The 17289-nt window shown below is 41.2% G+C and overlaps 1 protein-coding gene across 3 annotated transcripts in view; it reads left to right on the top strand.

Annotated features, from left to right (window-relative positions):
• The window catches only part of LOC126341356 (nuclear receptor-binding protein homolog), a 400535-nt gene that overhangs the window by 351036 nt on the left and 32210 nt on the right, over nt 1-17289 (top strand). For all 3 annotated transcript variants that reach the window (XM_050001768.1, XM_050001767.1, XM_050001769.1), the window contains 4 exons: nt 8647-8934; nt 12622-12781; nt 12961-13150; nt 13310-13429. In XM_050001768.1, the coding sequence (XP_049857725.1) occupies nt 8647-8934; nt 12622-12781; nt 12961-13150; nt 13310-13429 (758 nt within the window). The remainder of the gene's footprint in view (nt 1-8646; nt 8935-12621; nt 12782-12960; nt 13151-13309; nt 13430-17289) is intronic.

Raw genomic sequence — 17289 nt, 5'->3', positions numbered from 1 at the left:
CAAGCTTTCTTAAACTTTTTTTCACTAATAATTATGTGGTCCTGTTGTTGGTTCTGACTTGATACTTCTTTCCTAAATTTTGTAGAAGTGCAGGTCACCCAGTGCAGTATATATTCATTGTCCCTTTGTTTCTTTGCACACTTCTTTCTTGCAACAGTACTACATCAAAAACCCAGCATGGTTGCCATTCTGATGTGGGGGAGAGGAGGCTCCTAGAGTACCATCATGGTGGTAGCACTCTAACCATGCAGTGATCTGTTGGTGCCTTATCTGTAAACTCCCCATGCAAGTCAGAGTAAGCACCCATCAAGGCTGGGGAACTGGCTTTACAAGTAACAGTTTACTGACCATTGCTGTGGCTGGGTGGGGAGAGCCTCCGTTTGGAATGGGTGTGTACGTGAGGGAAGATTCACACATGAAGTGAAACTTTCTTCCACTGGTGGTTGCATGGTCCCAGCAGTCTCTTCTGAAGCAAAGACAAATCACAATGTGGAGCGTTATGACCCCAAAATGATCTCTTCCCTGGATACGCCGTGGAAGGAACATAGGGCTCAGACACTTGCTTTGTTGCAAGACAGAGATTTCTTTTTTACTACAAAGTCTTCGTTCTCCATAGAGCATCTCATGGGCAGGTTTGCCGAAGTGATAGTGATTTCAAAAACTGAGAGTGGCTCCATTCTGCTTAAAACGGCCACCTGCTGCTCAGTCACGGGTGCTGCTTGCTTGCTACAAGCTAGTTGATAACCCCGTCACTGTAATCCCCCATAAAAGTCTGTATATGGTACAGGGTATCTTTTTCCACCAAGATTTCCTTTCACAGATTGATGATGAGATGTAGGCCCTTTTTGAGTGACAGGATGTGCATTTTGTCTGTGTCCAGCTGTGCCAAAACACAACAGAGTGTATACTGTAGCCTTCATCTTGGCCTTCGAAGGTGACTTATTGCTTCACAGAAGGTCAAGATGATTGTGTACCGGGATATGGCTGTCAATTGCACACGAACGCTCCTTGTACCCTTCTCCCTATCTGTGTCAACTGTAAGGAGCACTAACCCCCCACCCCCCATTTTGCCAGACTGCACTGTCTTCAAAAGCAAAAATAAAATTCAGGAATAAAACATTCGTGACCACCTCACAGAAGAGGTCAAGAAGAAATACGCTTGCATTCATCCTACGTGTGCAACAGTTGTGTATGCTACTGCTACGATGATGCTGTCCACTTTAGTGATATGCCGTTGCCCTCTATATCTGCTATATCTTGCCATTGGGGTAATTTGGCTTTACTTCCTTCCCTTGCTGTTGGGGTTCCCCCACACCCTCTTTGAGAGAGTTGACTCCCTATCTAACGGGGACATCAGTTCCCAGCCCCTAGCTGTTGAGGCAATGTTCTCATCTGGCACCCCGTACCAGGAAGGTGTCCCTCAGGACACTCCCCAGCTATCTGCTGACCTGCAACCAGATGCCAGGTGGTGGCAGCAGGAGCCAGAGGCTGCAGGTCGTAGTTCCTCTTCTGTCGCTGAATCTGAGGCAGAGAAGTGCTTAGAAGTCCAGATCATCTAAGAACAAAAGGTTGGCCAAAAAGATAGAGATTCTGATGGTTCCCGTCCCACCAGACCCCCCCCCCCCCCCCCCACATGTTCTGGCTGTGTATCCACGGTTGTGCTCCAAATGGCCTTTAAGGTTTTGTACCCCCCACCCAACCACACCCCACCCCACCCCACCCCACCCCACCCTACCCTACCCTACCCCCCACCCTACCCTACTCCCCACCCACCCCACCCCACCCCACCCTACCCTTCCCCCCACCCCACCCCACCCTACCCTACCCCCCACCCCACCCCACCCTACCCTACCCCCCCACCCCACCCCACCCTACCCTACCCCCCACCCCACCCCACCCTACCCTACCCCCCACCCCACACCCCACCCGGTTTGGCACAAATGTGTATTGACAGTTTATTTTCACAACCAGTAGCGGCAAGTGCCCGTGAAGTATGACCCACCACCATGGTCCCTGCAAACATCCGCAGGATAGTGATAGCGTAATCATCCACTGGAACAGTAACGTTCTTTTCACCACGCGGGTAAGCTGTGACATCATTTGTGCACTTCCATTACTTTTTGCATCGCACTCCACTCAGCTTGTTTCCCAACAATCCGGACCCTTACTGTCCATGGCTATAGGGGCTGTTTTAAAGATTCAACTAACTAGGGAATGGCATTGAGTGGTGGTTGCACATACATTGTGGACTGTTTCTACAGCAAAAATGTGACACTCAATAAGGCTTTAGAGCCTGTGGCTGTTTGTGTGAAGTCACATATAATAAATTCCTGAGATGTCATTTAACTTCCTCCTGATGATGAAATAGCCCAGAACACATTTGGTGTACTGTCTTCTCAGCTCCCCTCCCCTCCCCTCCCCTCCCCTTCCTAATATTTGGTGAATCCAGTGCCCACAACCCTTGTGGGTTGGAATTACAACCACTGCCCATAGTAAAGCTGTCAAAAACTTGGTTGCAAAGATCAATCTTTGTCTCTTGAATGCTGGTGTTTCCACACACTTAAGGGTGTCATATGGGTCTTACACAGCCATTGATCTTCCCATTTGTAGCCCTTGTGTTCGCCTGTCCATACATTGAGGAGTCCATTTTTTGACCTGTGCAACAGTGATCATTTTATGATTGTTTTGACCCTCCCTCAGCATAACTTGTGTGGGTGTCCATCCAGGTGGGGTCTCCCCAATGTTGATGTGGTTGCTTTTATGGCTGTCTTTTTGGTTTGCACCTCACCACATGGAGGTGTTGATGCAGTTTTCCAGAATATAACTGCAACCATTCTATTGGCAGCTGAGTCAGCAATATTCTTTTCATTCGGATCTCTCCCCACTCTGCCCTCGTCTCAGAAGACAGTACCTTAGTGAACCTGCGAAATTGCCATGGCAATTAGAGGTCATAAGCGGGCTCTCCAGCTCCGTAAGTGATATCCATTGATACAGTACGTCACTGCCTTTAAACAGATCTATGCACAGGTCCTCCAGCTCATAAAAAGACAGGAATGGCAATGGGTGCGGTATATTGCTACCATTGGACCATGTATCCCTCCTTCGCAGGTTTAGGCGAAGATTCAACGCCTCTATGGACATCAGTACCCACGGTTTTACCTGGTATCTCTGTGAATGATGATGTCTAGACTGATCAAGATGCTGTTGCAAAATATTTTGCTTTTCATTATGCTTAAGTCTTTGCGTCTGAGAATTATCAGACTGCATTTTGTATCCTCAAATGGTGGGTAGTGTGACTCCTTTTACCATTTACTACACATAACTTCAAACCTTATAATGCTCCATTCAGTGAGTGGGAATTGCTCAATCCCTACTGCCCTGACACAGCCCCAGGGCCAGACTGCATCCACAGCCATATGATCAAATGCTTGTCAGTGGATTGCCAATGTCACATCCTGTATCTGGAGGGAGGGTCAGTTCTTGTCTCAGTGGCAAGAAACTGTGGTCATCCCAGTACTGAAACCAGGTACACACCCTCTTGAGATGGACAGCTGTCAACTCACCGAGTTAGCCTTGCTAATGTTCTCTGCACGTTGCTCTTATGTCTGGTGAGCCAACAGCTGTGTTTGTACCTTCAATCTTGTGGTGTTTTGGCTCCATCCCAGGGTGGGTTTTGCTAAGGCCATTCTACTGCTGGCAAGTTTATCTCTCTGGAGTTTTCCATTTGGTCAGTTTTTTCTCGTTGCCAAGATCTGATCGGTATCTGACTTGCATACAGCTTAAGACACCACCTCCAACCCCCCTCCCCCCTCCCCATATACAAGAGAATTATGTCCCGTATTTGTATTGGGTATCGAATGATCTAGCTACAGCTGTGGGATCTCCAGTGTCACCCTCCCTGTATGCTGATGAGTTCTGCACTATTGCTCCTCAACTGCAAGTGTTGTTGAATTCCAACTGCAGGATGCCATACGAAAGTAGGGTCCTGGGCTCTCACCGATGTATTCCGGTTTTCCATTGCCAAGACATGTCATGCACTTCCATCAGCAGTGTACCGTCCATCCCCAATTTTTTTAAAAATTAGTCTTCAGTACCCAGTTTATGTGACTCCCCCATCTGCAAATATGCTTGTTTGTCACACCTAATATTCCTCGCTGTCTCAGTAACACCACCTAGGATGCAGACTGCTCTCTACACATATGCAGCTCTACAGAACTGTGATCTTGTCGCATCTTGATTATTGAAGTCTTGTGTAAGGCTCAGCATTACCTTCAGCTTTGTGGATGCTGGACCTGATGCACCATTATGGGATTGGACTTGCGACGGGTGTCTTTCGGACCAGCCCTGTGAACAGCCTACTCCTGGAGGCTGGTGTTCCTACTCTACAAATCGGGCATCAACAACTGCTGCTCACGTAAGCAATACACGTTAACGAACCGATTGAGCATCCGAACTACTGTAACCTTTTACCTGGTGGGGAAATCTCTCTCTCACAACAGAGGCCAATGTCAGGCATCACGATTGAAGTTCACTAAAGAAATCTCTGCTCTGAACTCCAGTTTCTCCATTGTTGCCTCTTGTCAGAGAGAAATTGCATGTGCCCATTCGGACAGAAAGACTCAATAGACCCTATGGTACTTCACCGTCTGTTCCTCGACGTCCATGACACAATTACATGCTCAGATGTGGTGTACACTGACGGCTCTTGGTTGATGTACAAAATGGTTCTTGCGTACACACATGCAAATGGAGTAAACTATACTCCCTGCTGAACAGATGGAGTGTGTTCACTGCAGAATTGGTGGCTGTTGCTCAAGCCCTAGGCCACCTTTGTTCTTGCACTGGTGAGTCATTCTTGACTGGCAGTGACTTCTTCAATAGTCTTCAGGCTCTTAAAAGTGCTACCCTTAACACCAGTTGGGTGACTATTCAGGACTTACTGTGTGACCTTCACCATGCTGGTCAGTTGGCCATCTTTGTATGGATATCAGATCATGTTAGGATCCCATAAAACGAACAGGATCACTTGTTGGCCAAGTTGGCTATCAGGATGCCGACTTTGGAGACAGAGGTACCAGAACCCGACCTTTAGGAAACTCTATGCCAATGGTTGTTGGACTACTAGAATACAGAATGACATGCCCTGGTTTCTCCAAATAAACTGTGAACATTAGAGGACACAATGACCCTTTGGCAGGCTTCCCTTAATGTTCTTGCAGAGAACTGATTGTCCTCTGTCAACTTTGTATTGGCCACACTTCGCTGACCTATGGCTACATACTCCAGTGTGAGGAGCCACCCCACTGTTGTCTCATGGTGGCCAACATCCTACTGGACTTCCCTAATTTGGCCACCTTGCGGCGAAACATTGAACTTCTGACGTGTTACATCTGCTGCTATCAGATGGTTTTTATTCCTTTCTGTGTGGAAGCAGTAGTCGGAAGCAGAGGGTGTCTCTCCAGTCGCATAGCGTATCCCGGGAGTCTCCATCTGCTTTCCCGGCAGGGCAACTCGCCCACCTTTGTTTTTACCCCTCTCTCACTTCTTCTTGAGTCTATCTTTTGGCTTCCTTGATTCTTAGATACAAGAGAGTCCACTGGGATTTTTCTTTTGGGTCCTTCCTCTTTCATTACTATTCATAGCTTGACACAGAGAAGCCTCATAGTTCGTTCCCTTTAACTCTTAACAGTCCATCCAGCCATCCAACAAACATGAGTAAGTCAGTGCTTGTGTAGTGCGATTGTGTAGGAACAGGTGGTTAGGATTAGTGACTGAATTGAAAATTTGGTTAAAGTAATGCTTGTCGGAGAAGGCAGTAAGATGCCCACAATGTAAAAGCTGCTTTTTCTTCTTTTTTTTTCAGTCCAGCAGTAAAACATACAAAAAATTGCAGCACTCATTTCATGTGGACATAATTTAAAATAAAAATGTGATGTACAAGTTTCAAAGTTCATTAGACATTACGGCAAAAATGGTGGAAAATGAATATGAAACTCGTCACAGTGGTACACATCTTAAAAACTGAACTGATGGGGAGGACACACAGGGTCAGATCTGAATGGAAGAGAAAGTAAAAATGAAAGTATTAGAAGAGAACAGTTTCCAGTGTGTAAAGATTGGCTCAGTGTGCAGTGAAAGAGATTGTAATAAAGTGATGTATGGAAATTGAAGGAAAAAAAAAAAACTTCTAAATCCTGAATACTAAACTGTAATGCATAGAGTACATTAAAAATGAATATAAATTTTAAAGAATGAGAAATAGCAAAGTGTAAAAAGTTAGTCAAAAGAAAATTACAATTGTGATAACTGAATTGTAACATGCCTCAGGATACAGTGTCATCTTTATATTATTCAATTAATTCAGCATTTACAAGGTTTGTAGCCACTTCAGTCTAAAGCTAAGAAAAAAATTTCAATCTTTGTTTCCATGTCTCTGTCTCCTCTTATCCTCTGGCTATTCAATCCTGCACCTTTGTTCAGTTCTTTATCCAAGTGGTCAGGCCATGTGTTGTAGTCTTTCTGTGTTAGTCCACTATAGTACTACCTTCGTCCTTTTTCTGTCCTTTTTTTGTGCAACTTGTCTTTCTTATTTCCCTTTTAGAGCCTTTACCCTTTCCACAATATCCTGAACTCATTTCTTTTCCTAACTTTCTTAATGCGATCAAGGAGTGACCTTGTCACAGCTCTCTGAGATGTCTGAAGTTTTGTTTTTAGAAACTCGTTTAAAATCAAAGTTAGTACAGGAAGAACACACTGTTCAAAAACAATCTTCTTTAAGTTTGTTGGCATATTAGATTTAAAAAAGCTGCATTCCTTTCATAAGCCCTCCAGAGTAGCATGATTTGGTGCAAAATGTCAGGTTTTAGGTCTCCTTAGATATCAGCCGACCATCATAGGCATATATGTTTGTTAGAGCTTTTTAGAGAATTGTTTTTGACCAGTTTATTCTGAATCCCACTTTTTCACTACCTGATAAATCCTTCGTACAGGATTGATATTCTGTCATATTGTTAGCTAGGATTGCTGTAACATCTGCAAGTGTAAAGTTCATGAGTTTTTTCCAGTTATTCTAATTCCCCTTTCTTTCCAATTAATTTTGAACATAGCCGTCTCGAGGACTGCTGTGAATTTTTTTGGGTATAGGGTCACTCTGTTTTACTCCTCTTCCAATGAAAAATTATCTTGTATGTTATACTATGCTGATAGAAGCCATCAAGTTATCATAGTTGCTCATAATATATGTATCTTGTTTCCATATGTTGTTTGGTCAGTGCCTGTATAACTGCATTGCAGCTGACAAAATCAAAAGCCCTTTCAGAATCCATCAAAGCTACGCGTAGTAGCATTTCATATTCACTTGCTTCACTAATTACTTCAACTGCCCTGATTTCCACGGTTGTGTAGTAACTTTCATTGATCCCCCCCCCTCCCTGAGTTGTCGTTATCATTTTTGTTAGTTTTTCTTCTGCTGACTGTTCCAATCTCATCTGAAGAGTCCACTGTAATTAATTCTTTTACATTTAATTTATTTGTATTGATAGTTCCTTTTTTAAAAAACTAGTATTGGTTTCCTTCTTTCTTGCTGGATACTTGTGCACACTCACTCTTACCAGTCTATGGTCATAACCAGTATTCAGTTGGTTTTAAAACTGAAATGTCTCTGATTATTTTGTTTTGGTTTGCAATAATAAAATTTATTTCATTCAGAGTCCCTTGATACGGACTTAATGTCCATTTTTATGGTGTTTCTTACAAACATTGTTCATGATGAAAAAATTATTCTTTTCAGCAAACTGAACTAGCCTTTTGCCTCTTTCATTTCTCCTGTAGATTCCAAGGAAAAGCTACAGAACTTCAGCTTTCTTGATTCCAACTTCGATATTTAAATCACCAAATATTAGTTTAAGATGACTGTCTTATCCTTTATCATGTATGTATTTTATCTGCTCATAATACTCTCAAATTTGATTTCAAAATTAATGTCATTTAACTTAGTATCTGATTGCATGTTAATTGTACTGTGATTACTGAATTTGTAGTAAGAACATTTTTGATGATGTCGTAGGTTATGTAATAAAATGTAGCCATCACCATAAATCTATTTTTTTTGTATTCAAAAACGGTATATGACATTATTAAACAAGTTTTTTTCCTTGAGGTGTGGAATCCTGGGTTAATGACTTCTCATTTTAATTTTTCATTTCATAACCAGAAGTGTTATGCAATTTAGTATGCATACCTTCGAAAACCAAGAAGATTATGAGACATGTATTTGGATGTGTAGAAAGTTAAAGCTAGTATAGCATAATTTAATTTAGTTGCTGTGAGAGCTATGGAAACCATGGTCTGATGTCTGTTAGATATAAGTTCAATAGTTTCTACTTGGTCAACATACTACAGTTGCTAGAAAATTCTAGGAGTATTTATATTTAGAACTATGAGAAGCCCATTTCTAGTTTATTTTTTATTGTGCATTGTAAATGTACCATTTGGTGACAGTAGAAAATGAGATATATATTTAAGTACACGCACCTATCTGTATGTACCTTGGCTTCTTAGAACAGTAACCTTACTGAATAATATTCTAGATATACAATTTTATTTTTTCCTGTTTCTCACTGTATTAATATTATTAACTATCTGTAGGCACTTTGTCTCCCTCGATTGACGTGTACTCATTTGGAATGTGTGCACTGGAGATGGCAGCGCTGGAAATCCAAGGAAATGGTGACTCTGGTAGTCTGGTAACAGATGACCACATAGATAGGACAATAGATTCTTTGGATGACCCACAGCAGAGGGATTTTATTCGTCAGTGCCTGAAAAAGGATCCACAAGAACGTCCAAATGCAAGGGAACTTCTTTTTCACCCTCTTCTGTTCGAAGTCCATTCTCTGAAGCTTCTGGCTGCCCATACGTTGGTTAACACTACAGGTATAATTTGTGCATAACCTGAAATCAATTAAATCATAGCTTTTAAGGTAGTTTAGGGAAAGCATCATGTTAACAGATTTTCATAAGAAACACATGCAACAGTAATGGAGCTGCCTATCAGCATGACAGCTGCCACTGTTGGGTCTTCACATTTAAAATTATAAAGCAGTCTTCATTAGTTGTAAAAGCTACTAGCAACCAGTATATAAGGCTGGCTCTCTCTCTCTCTCTCTCTCTCTCTCTCTCTCTCTCTCTCTCTCTCTCTCTCTCTGTGTGTGTGTGTGTGTGTGTGTGTGTGTGTGTGTGTGTGTGTGTGTGTGTGTGTGTGTGTGTGTGTGTGTGTGTCTTAAAATAACATTTAAACAGTGAGTACAATTTACATAACAATTAAGGTTTTCTATGGAAAGAATTCACTCATAAATAAAATGGAGAAAATCTTAGGAGAGACTCAAGGTTGCTGTATTCTATCACATATAACAAAACATTATTCAAGTTCTGGAGTAAATCAGAGAGAGACTGAACATAACTAAGCATTTTTTCCTGAAGAGAAAAGCTGAACATAATAGTGAGAATCAGTATCATAAGATGATCTAAACACAGTAAAAGTTCTAAGAAATTTACCTTATATTTTGTTTATTTACACACAACATTATGAAAATTATATATTAAAGGAAAGCCTTCAGGGATTAATGCTACACCAGCAGGCAAAAGATCACCTTTTGGCTGCTTCTGTGAAGTGTACTAACAATCAGTTGCAAAATGGTTCAAACGGCTCTGAGCACTATGGGACTTAACATCTTAGGTCATCAGTCCCCTAGAAATTAGAACTACTTAAACCTAACCCACCTAAGGACCTCACACACGTCCATGCTTGAGGCAGGATTCGAACCTGCGACCTTAGCAGTCGCGCGGTTCCGGACTGTAATGCCTAGAACTGCATGGCCGCCACGGCCAGCAGTCAGTTGCACTTATTGATGATCTCCATACATTTATAACTATGACTTTGAATCCTTCCATTATGTATTATAAATCAGGAGAATAAGGATGGCTAGAGGACAAGTGTAGGGATTTAGAAGCAATTATACTGCCTGCAGCAAAATTAAAGATGGCTTTGGAGAAGAGAGAAGCAGATGTATGAATATAAAGAGCTCAGTTGGAAAGCCAGTCCTAAGCAAAGAGGGAAAGCTAAAAGGCGGAAGAACTATCTAGAGGATCTATACAGGGGAGAACTTGAAGGCAGTATTATAAAAATGGAAGAGTGGAAGAGGGTGTATATGAAGATGAGATTGGAGATAAGATACTGCGGGGGGAAACGTGATAGAGCACCAAGAGACCTAAGTCGAAGCTAGGCTCCAGAGTAGAAAACATTGTCAGAAACACTGATAACCTTGGGAGAGCCAGATATGATAAAGCATCTTCCATCTCATGTGCAAGATGTAGGACACAGGCAAAACAGTCTCAGACTTAAAGAAATATGTAATAATTCCAATTCCAAGGAAAAGCAGATGCTGACAGGTGTGAATATTATCAAACTAAAAGATTAATAAGTCATGGCTGCAAAATGCTAACACAATTCGCGCGCACCCGCGCACGAAGCAATGAGCTCGGATGCCATGTTCAATTGCATCACAGATGTGTTCAACCACATTCAGTGGTCTGCAACCACTGTATGATACTCCTTGCCCATCATGGTGTCTTTTACAAGCTCCACTGGACCTAATGAATTTTCACGTGAGTGTTCCCCAGAGCATAAGGGAGCTGCTGCCAGCTTGTCTCAATTCCGCAGTGCAGGTGTCGAGGAGTGGTACCTTGGAAGAGGACGGATTTGTGACTTCCCATCCGCCTGATGGAGGAAGTATCAGGATTCATCAGACCAAACAACACTCTACCACTGTACCAACATCCAGTGCTGATTGTCACATTCCCGTTTGTCATAGTTGTTGATGTCATAATTTTAACATTGGCACATGCTTGATTCATCGGCTATGGAGGCCCATCGTTAGAAGTGTTCAGTGCACTTTCTGTTCACAAACTTGTACTCTGCCCAACATTAAAGTCTGATGTTAGTTCTGCCACAGTTTGCCACCTCTTTTGTTTTACCAGTCCCCAGCTTACGACATCAGACATCTGTCATGAGGGGTAGTCACTGAATCCCATGATATCTAGACATGATTTGACTTTCACCGCAGCAATCCTCGAACACCCAACACCCAATAAGTCATGCAGTTTCCAAAATGCTCTTGCCGAGCCTATGGGACATCACTATCTGCCCGCGGCCAAACTTGTGTAGATTGTCTCTCTTCACGATTCTACAGGTGGACCGCATATTCACTGACACTATGTGCATCATGCGTGTGTCTTATCAGTTATTCGTTTCCAAGGGATCCTGCTATTGCCTGGATGGGATTGTATCGATAGTAGGTTGGTGGTCATAATATTCTGGCCGATAATTGTATGTGCTGTGAATACATAGAAAGAAAGACCGTTTATCATTTAGCTACAATATAGTAGGTCAGCTACTGGAAGCAGATAATTCTATAAACTACCTGGAAGTAGGCATTAGTAGAGACTTGAAATGGAATGACCATATAAAATTAATCGTCGGTACAGCAGATGCCAGACTGAGATTCATTGGAAGAATTTTAAGAAAATGCAGTCCAAAAACAATGGAAGTAGGTTACAGTACACTTGTTCGCCCACTGCTCGAGACCTGCTCAGCAGTGTGGGATCCATACCAGATAGGGTGATGGAAGAGGTAAAGGTCAGAGAGCAGCACACTTCGTTACAGGATCATTAAATAATCGCAAAAGTGTTACGGAGATGAAATATAAACTCCAGTGGAAGACTCTGCAAGAGAGGAGTCAAGCAGTATATTGCTCCCTCCTACGTACATCTCACGAAGAGACCATGAGGATAAAATTGGAGAGTATAGAGCCCACACACAGGCATACCAACAATCTTTCTTTCCACGAAAAATAAGAGACTGGAATAGAAAGGAGAACGGATAGAGGTACTCAAGGTACCCTCTGCCACACTGTCAGGTGGCTTGCGGAGTATGGATGTGGCTGTAGATGTGTCCTGCCATCTGTGAGTGGTTGTTGCACATTGACGTCAAACATAAGTTGTGACCATCATGTAGAAGTAGAAACTTTGAAGGAAAGAAGCACAGGCTAGTGAGTTTTCATACCTTGAGTCATGCTTGTCCCTAACAATTTACCATTTTGCTTCAAATATGTTCAATTACTGTTGAGCATCTGTTATTCCGTGATATAAACAGTGCACAAGGCCAGATGCTGCATGTTAATGGCATGGACCTTAGTGACAATTGATTTGCACATGGCCAGCTCTAGTGGCTCTCTCCCACATAGTGAAGCAAACAAGCTCTTCGTTCATGTCCCCAATATTACTACTTCAAAAATTGTATACATTGAAACTTCATAATGCAAAAATAAATTCCAGCATACAGAGTCTCGGGCACAGCTGTAAATAAATAACTGGCCAGTCGTAGGTTTCTCAGCCAGTTACTATTTCAATGTGTAAAACTTGGTAGTTACAGGAATGCACAGCCTGAAAATCTTTACATAAAATGATAGTTGCTCTGGAATTGATGCAATTTGTATGCTCACTCCTTTCGTTTATCCATATTTCAAACTTACCTTTGAAATAATTTTTGTGTTGGTTTTTTAGGCAGCATTTCAGAAACTATAACAGATGAGGTCACTCAGAGGCTTTTTGGTCCTGATGTGGTTGTGGCGGAGATCGTTCATCCTGGAGGTTCATGTGTTCAGATGAGAATGGCAGATATTCCTGTTGCAGAGAAGCTGGAAAAATTCGTCGAAGATGTTAAGTTAGTATCTAGTCCATTTCTCATGGGAAGCCACTAAACAGATTTTTCAGATGTGGCTTTATTGAATAAATTGACAGTACGATGCTTTGAAGTGTTTCTAAGACTTCAATTTTTTTATTTGCTTTTAATTACCCTGTGATGTGTTATGTATTGTAAACATACAATCTTAACCCTTCCAGATTCGGTATTTATCCATTAACGGCATACTCGCAGCAGAAACCACCACCACCTCGACAGAGAGCTATATCACCTGAAATGGCAGATTCTGTGAAATCTGTTACACCTGAGCCTGTGGATGTAGAAACACGCAGGGTTGTAAACATGATGTGCAACGTGAAGCCTAAAGAGGAGAGCTGCAGTGAACTACTGGTTTGTACATTGAAATTTATGTATTTCCATTTGCTTGACATGTAGAAAGAGATTACAACTAGCTGACTTTATAATTAAACATACAAATTGTTTAGTAAATTATGCATTGCAAAGCTCAGTGAGCCATTTCTCAATAAAGCATATCTGAAATATTTTCAGATGACAATTCTACTGCGGATGGACGACAAGATGAACCGCCAACTTACGTGTTCTGTGACAGAAATAGATACGTCACTGCTCCTTGCACAAGAACTAGTTCACTTTGGATTTATCAACGAAGTATGATGCTAATTTAGTGTAAAATAAGATAGTATTAATTTTTGAATTACCAATAAGCACACTACTTACAGTATTTGTGACAGATGAGGTGTTTCCACTGAACAGCCACTGAAACAGTAAAAGGTTGCTACGTTAGTTTTAAGGGGTTGTAATATTAAAAAGAGAAATAGAGTAATTGCTGTTACTACAAGTAGCTTGAATTTAATCACCTGAAGATTGCAGCTGCAGCCTGAATAGTCTTGGTTCTGGTTTGATAGTTAGTCATGCGTGTAAGAATGTAAGTTCCAACCTATTTGACCTTGGGCTAATATAAATAATTCATGAAAAACAGTGGCCTGTATTTAATTATTGTAGATGGAAGAGCTGTGGGATGCATCCTGAGCTGGAACTGGAAGTGGATAAGGCATGGATGAATATCATTTATGGAGTCCTGAATATAATTACTGGTAAAGTGATCATTTATTGACTTCAATGATTAAATAAACACAATTGTGAATATAATGAAGTGTGGCAGTTGCTGGTGCTTGATATATATTAAGTTCCATGCTTGGTAAATCTTAAATCTTAGCTCTGAGTCCGCTGCTAAATTCATGGTTTACGGAATGGAAATAATTGAAGGATGGGTTAATCATACACACAATTAACACCCACACACAGTGTGAGCTTTACACAGATGAGGAAAGAAAAGTAAAGAACAAACACGCTCCAGTGGCTAGTGAAGAGATGCTGCTCCTTGAATTTTAACAAGCGGAATGAATATATAACATGAAATGAAGATCAAAACACACGTTGATAAACACATTTAATAGAAATGCAGAGGGTAATAAGAAAATTAGGAAGCTACTGCACAAATGGCTCGTAAACCAGAACACAATCACGTGGTGGTAACTAACCTAAATTAATTACTGAACAAATAAGTATGTCAATATAAATAGATTAGAATTCCACTGAATTTGTCACAGAGGTAACAGGATGTGAAAGCTGAAGGCTCTTAAACGTGAACAATAACACGTGATGGTAATGAACTAAGCAAATACCTAACAATGGAAGGAACAGAATGAAATGGACTGAAAAATCATTGGCAAAATCAGTGGTGTGATATGATGTGTACACACACTTGCAGTTAGAAAAATGAGAAGCTGATTGAGCAGAACTGTTACCCATTCAGTGCACCTCCATGTATTAAAGTGACTACTTGAATCAACCAATAGCCTGTGAAATTGACTAAATTTCAAGATATTCAATACTTGCAGTACTAAAACAGAACTTGTCACTCAGGCTAATAAAGTTACAAGAGAAAAGTATTAGGGTTTCAGTAAGCTGAAAAATAAACAAAATCAAACATTAACCAAACTATCAAGGATAGGCTGTTCCAAGCAGCAGGTCTTAACAAATTCCCAGCGAACAGTGATGAGCTCCCATCGTTAAATCGGGGCTTACCCTTATAATGGAAGTGACAAGACAATGAGTGCACTGTATTGTGCCAACCTATAGAAAAGATTTGACCAAGACAAACGGAAATCTCTTCACTAGCCACCAGGCTTCTATAGGGTGAGTCAGTGATACCTTAAACTTTTGACTTGGGGGAGTCATTGTTGCCCTGCGTTTTTGACTTGAGTAGGGGCAGATGAGTCAGTGTAGTGGAGGGGTTTCCTTGGATCATTGTTTCCCCTGTAAAAGCAGTTTGGTTACAGTGGAAAGGTGGACTGCACAACACCATGCATTTGTTGTAGAGATGTTATTTAAAAATGCAGAATCTGTGATCATGACCCAAACGAAGTTCTGTCTCCAATTCAACACTCCACATAATGATGCAATTCCAACCCGCAGTACCATTCTGCTATGGGTTAAGGACTTTCGTGAGACAGGTTCTGCATTGAAGAAAAAACTGGGAGGCAATGCAAAGACAGCCATGCCACCTGAAAATGTTAAAGTTCTGCGTCGCGCAATTTAACAGAGTCCTAACTAATCTTCAAGACAACACGCACAGTCTAGTGTGTTATCAAATATGTCCATCTGATGCATTTTACACCATCTAAACTTCACTCACTACAAAACTGCAATTGTTCAGGAGTTGAAGCCTCAAAATTTTGTGAGGAGGGAACATACTGCACAAGTAATGGAAAAGATGTTGAAGGAAGAACTTGGAATTGTGATTTTAATATCAGATGAGGCTCATGTTTACCTAAACGGCAGTGTCAATAAACAAAACTGTCGCTATTGGTCTCCAAACAATCCTCAGCAACTGTGCGAATGCCCTCTGCATTGTGACAGTGTTAGATTGTGGACTGGAGTAGGGAAATTTGGTGTCTTAGGGCCTTATTTCTTTGAAGAAAATTGGAGAAACATCAGTGTGAACTGGGAGCAATTTTTGGCAATTTATGTTAATTTCTCATCCCGGTACTTCATTGCCATGGGGTAATTCATCAAAATGTTGGGTTTCAGTGAGATAGTGCAACATCTCTCACTTCCAAAATGTGTATGTTTGAAGTAAGGAAGTTGTTTCTGGGTTAGTGATATCCAACAGAGGATATGTTGACTGTCTCTTCTGGTCACCAGACCATTCTCATGCAACTTCTTCTTGTGAGCCTTCCTCAAGAACAAAGTGTATGTCAGTAAGCCACATACTGTGCTTCAGTTAAAGGATACCACGGGGGTGGGGAGTGTACCAGACAAGTTTAGTGTAAAATAAGGCAAATGAGTAAACTGTGGTTGGTACAAACACACTGAGCTGCTTGCTGTTTTTATACCAGAGGAAATTTACTAGTATCACTGCACGTTGAGATGCCAGAGATATTGAACGCTTCAGTAGTAACGACTGGAGCAAAGCTGACACGTACAAATAAAATAAACAAACTTACGCGTTTAATAATACCCATATGGTCTCTTAAATTAATATTGGGACTGTTGAAAACCAAATGAGAGAGACTGCATACAGTCACTACTGATATTTATTTCTTCCATGGTGTTTTTTGAGGGTTTTATCCCCTTATGTTGAAGTGAACATATTGATTACATTACTTAAATGTAGGAGAAGCAATTTTAAAAACATATCTCTGAAGTGTTTCACAATTGTTGTGTGCTGTCCTAACTCTGGGTTCCTATTCAAGCCATTACAAATTATGAATGATGAAATAGTGAAGGCAGCAGAGGATCAAATAGGTAAAAAGACGAGGGCTAGTAGAAACCCTTGGGTAACAGAAGAAATATTGAATTGAATTGAATTGAATTGATGAAAGGAGAAAATATAAAAATGCAGTAAATGAAGCAGGCAAAAAGGAATACAAACGTCTCAAAAATGAGGTCGACATGAAGTGCAAAATGGCTAAGTGGGATGGCTAGAGGACAAATGTAAGGATGTAGAGGCTTATTTCACTAGGGCTAAGATAGATACTGCCTACAGGAGAATTAGAGACCTTCAGAGAAAAGAGAACCACTTGTATGAATATCAAGAGCTCAGATGGAAACCCAGTTCTAAGCAAAGAAGGGAAATCAGAAAGTTGGAAGGAGTATATAGAGGGTTTATACAAGGGCAATGTACTTGAGGACAATATTATGGAAATGAAAGAGGATGTAGATAAAGATGAAATGGGAGATACGATACTACGTAAAGAGTTTGACAGAGCACTGAAAGACCTGAGTCGAAACAAGGCCCCGGAGTAGACAACATTCCATTGGAACTACTGACAGCCTTGGGAAAGCCAGTCCTGACAATACTCTACCATCTGGTGAGCAAGATGTATGAAACAGGCAAAATACCCTCAGACTTCAAGAAGAATATAATAATTCCAATCCCAAAGAAAGCAGGTGTTGACAAATGTGAAAATTACCGAACAATCAGTTTAATAAGCCACAGCTGC

This window comes from Schistocerca gregaria, chromosome 1 (genome assembly GCF_023897955.1).
Source record: "Schistocerca gregaria isolate iqSchGreg1 chromosome 1, iqSchGreg1.2, whole genome shotgun sequence".
Taxonomy (NCBI): domain Eukaryota; kingdom Metazoa; phylum Arthropoda; class Insecta; order Orthoptera; family Acrididae; genus Schistocerca; species Schistocerca gregaria.
Note: the sequence above shows the minus strand (reverse complement) of the source record. Positions and strands in the feature narration are given on the sequence as shown.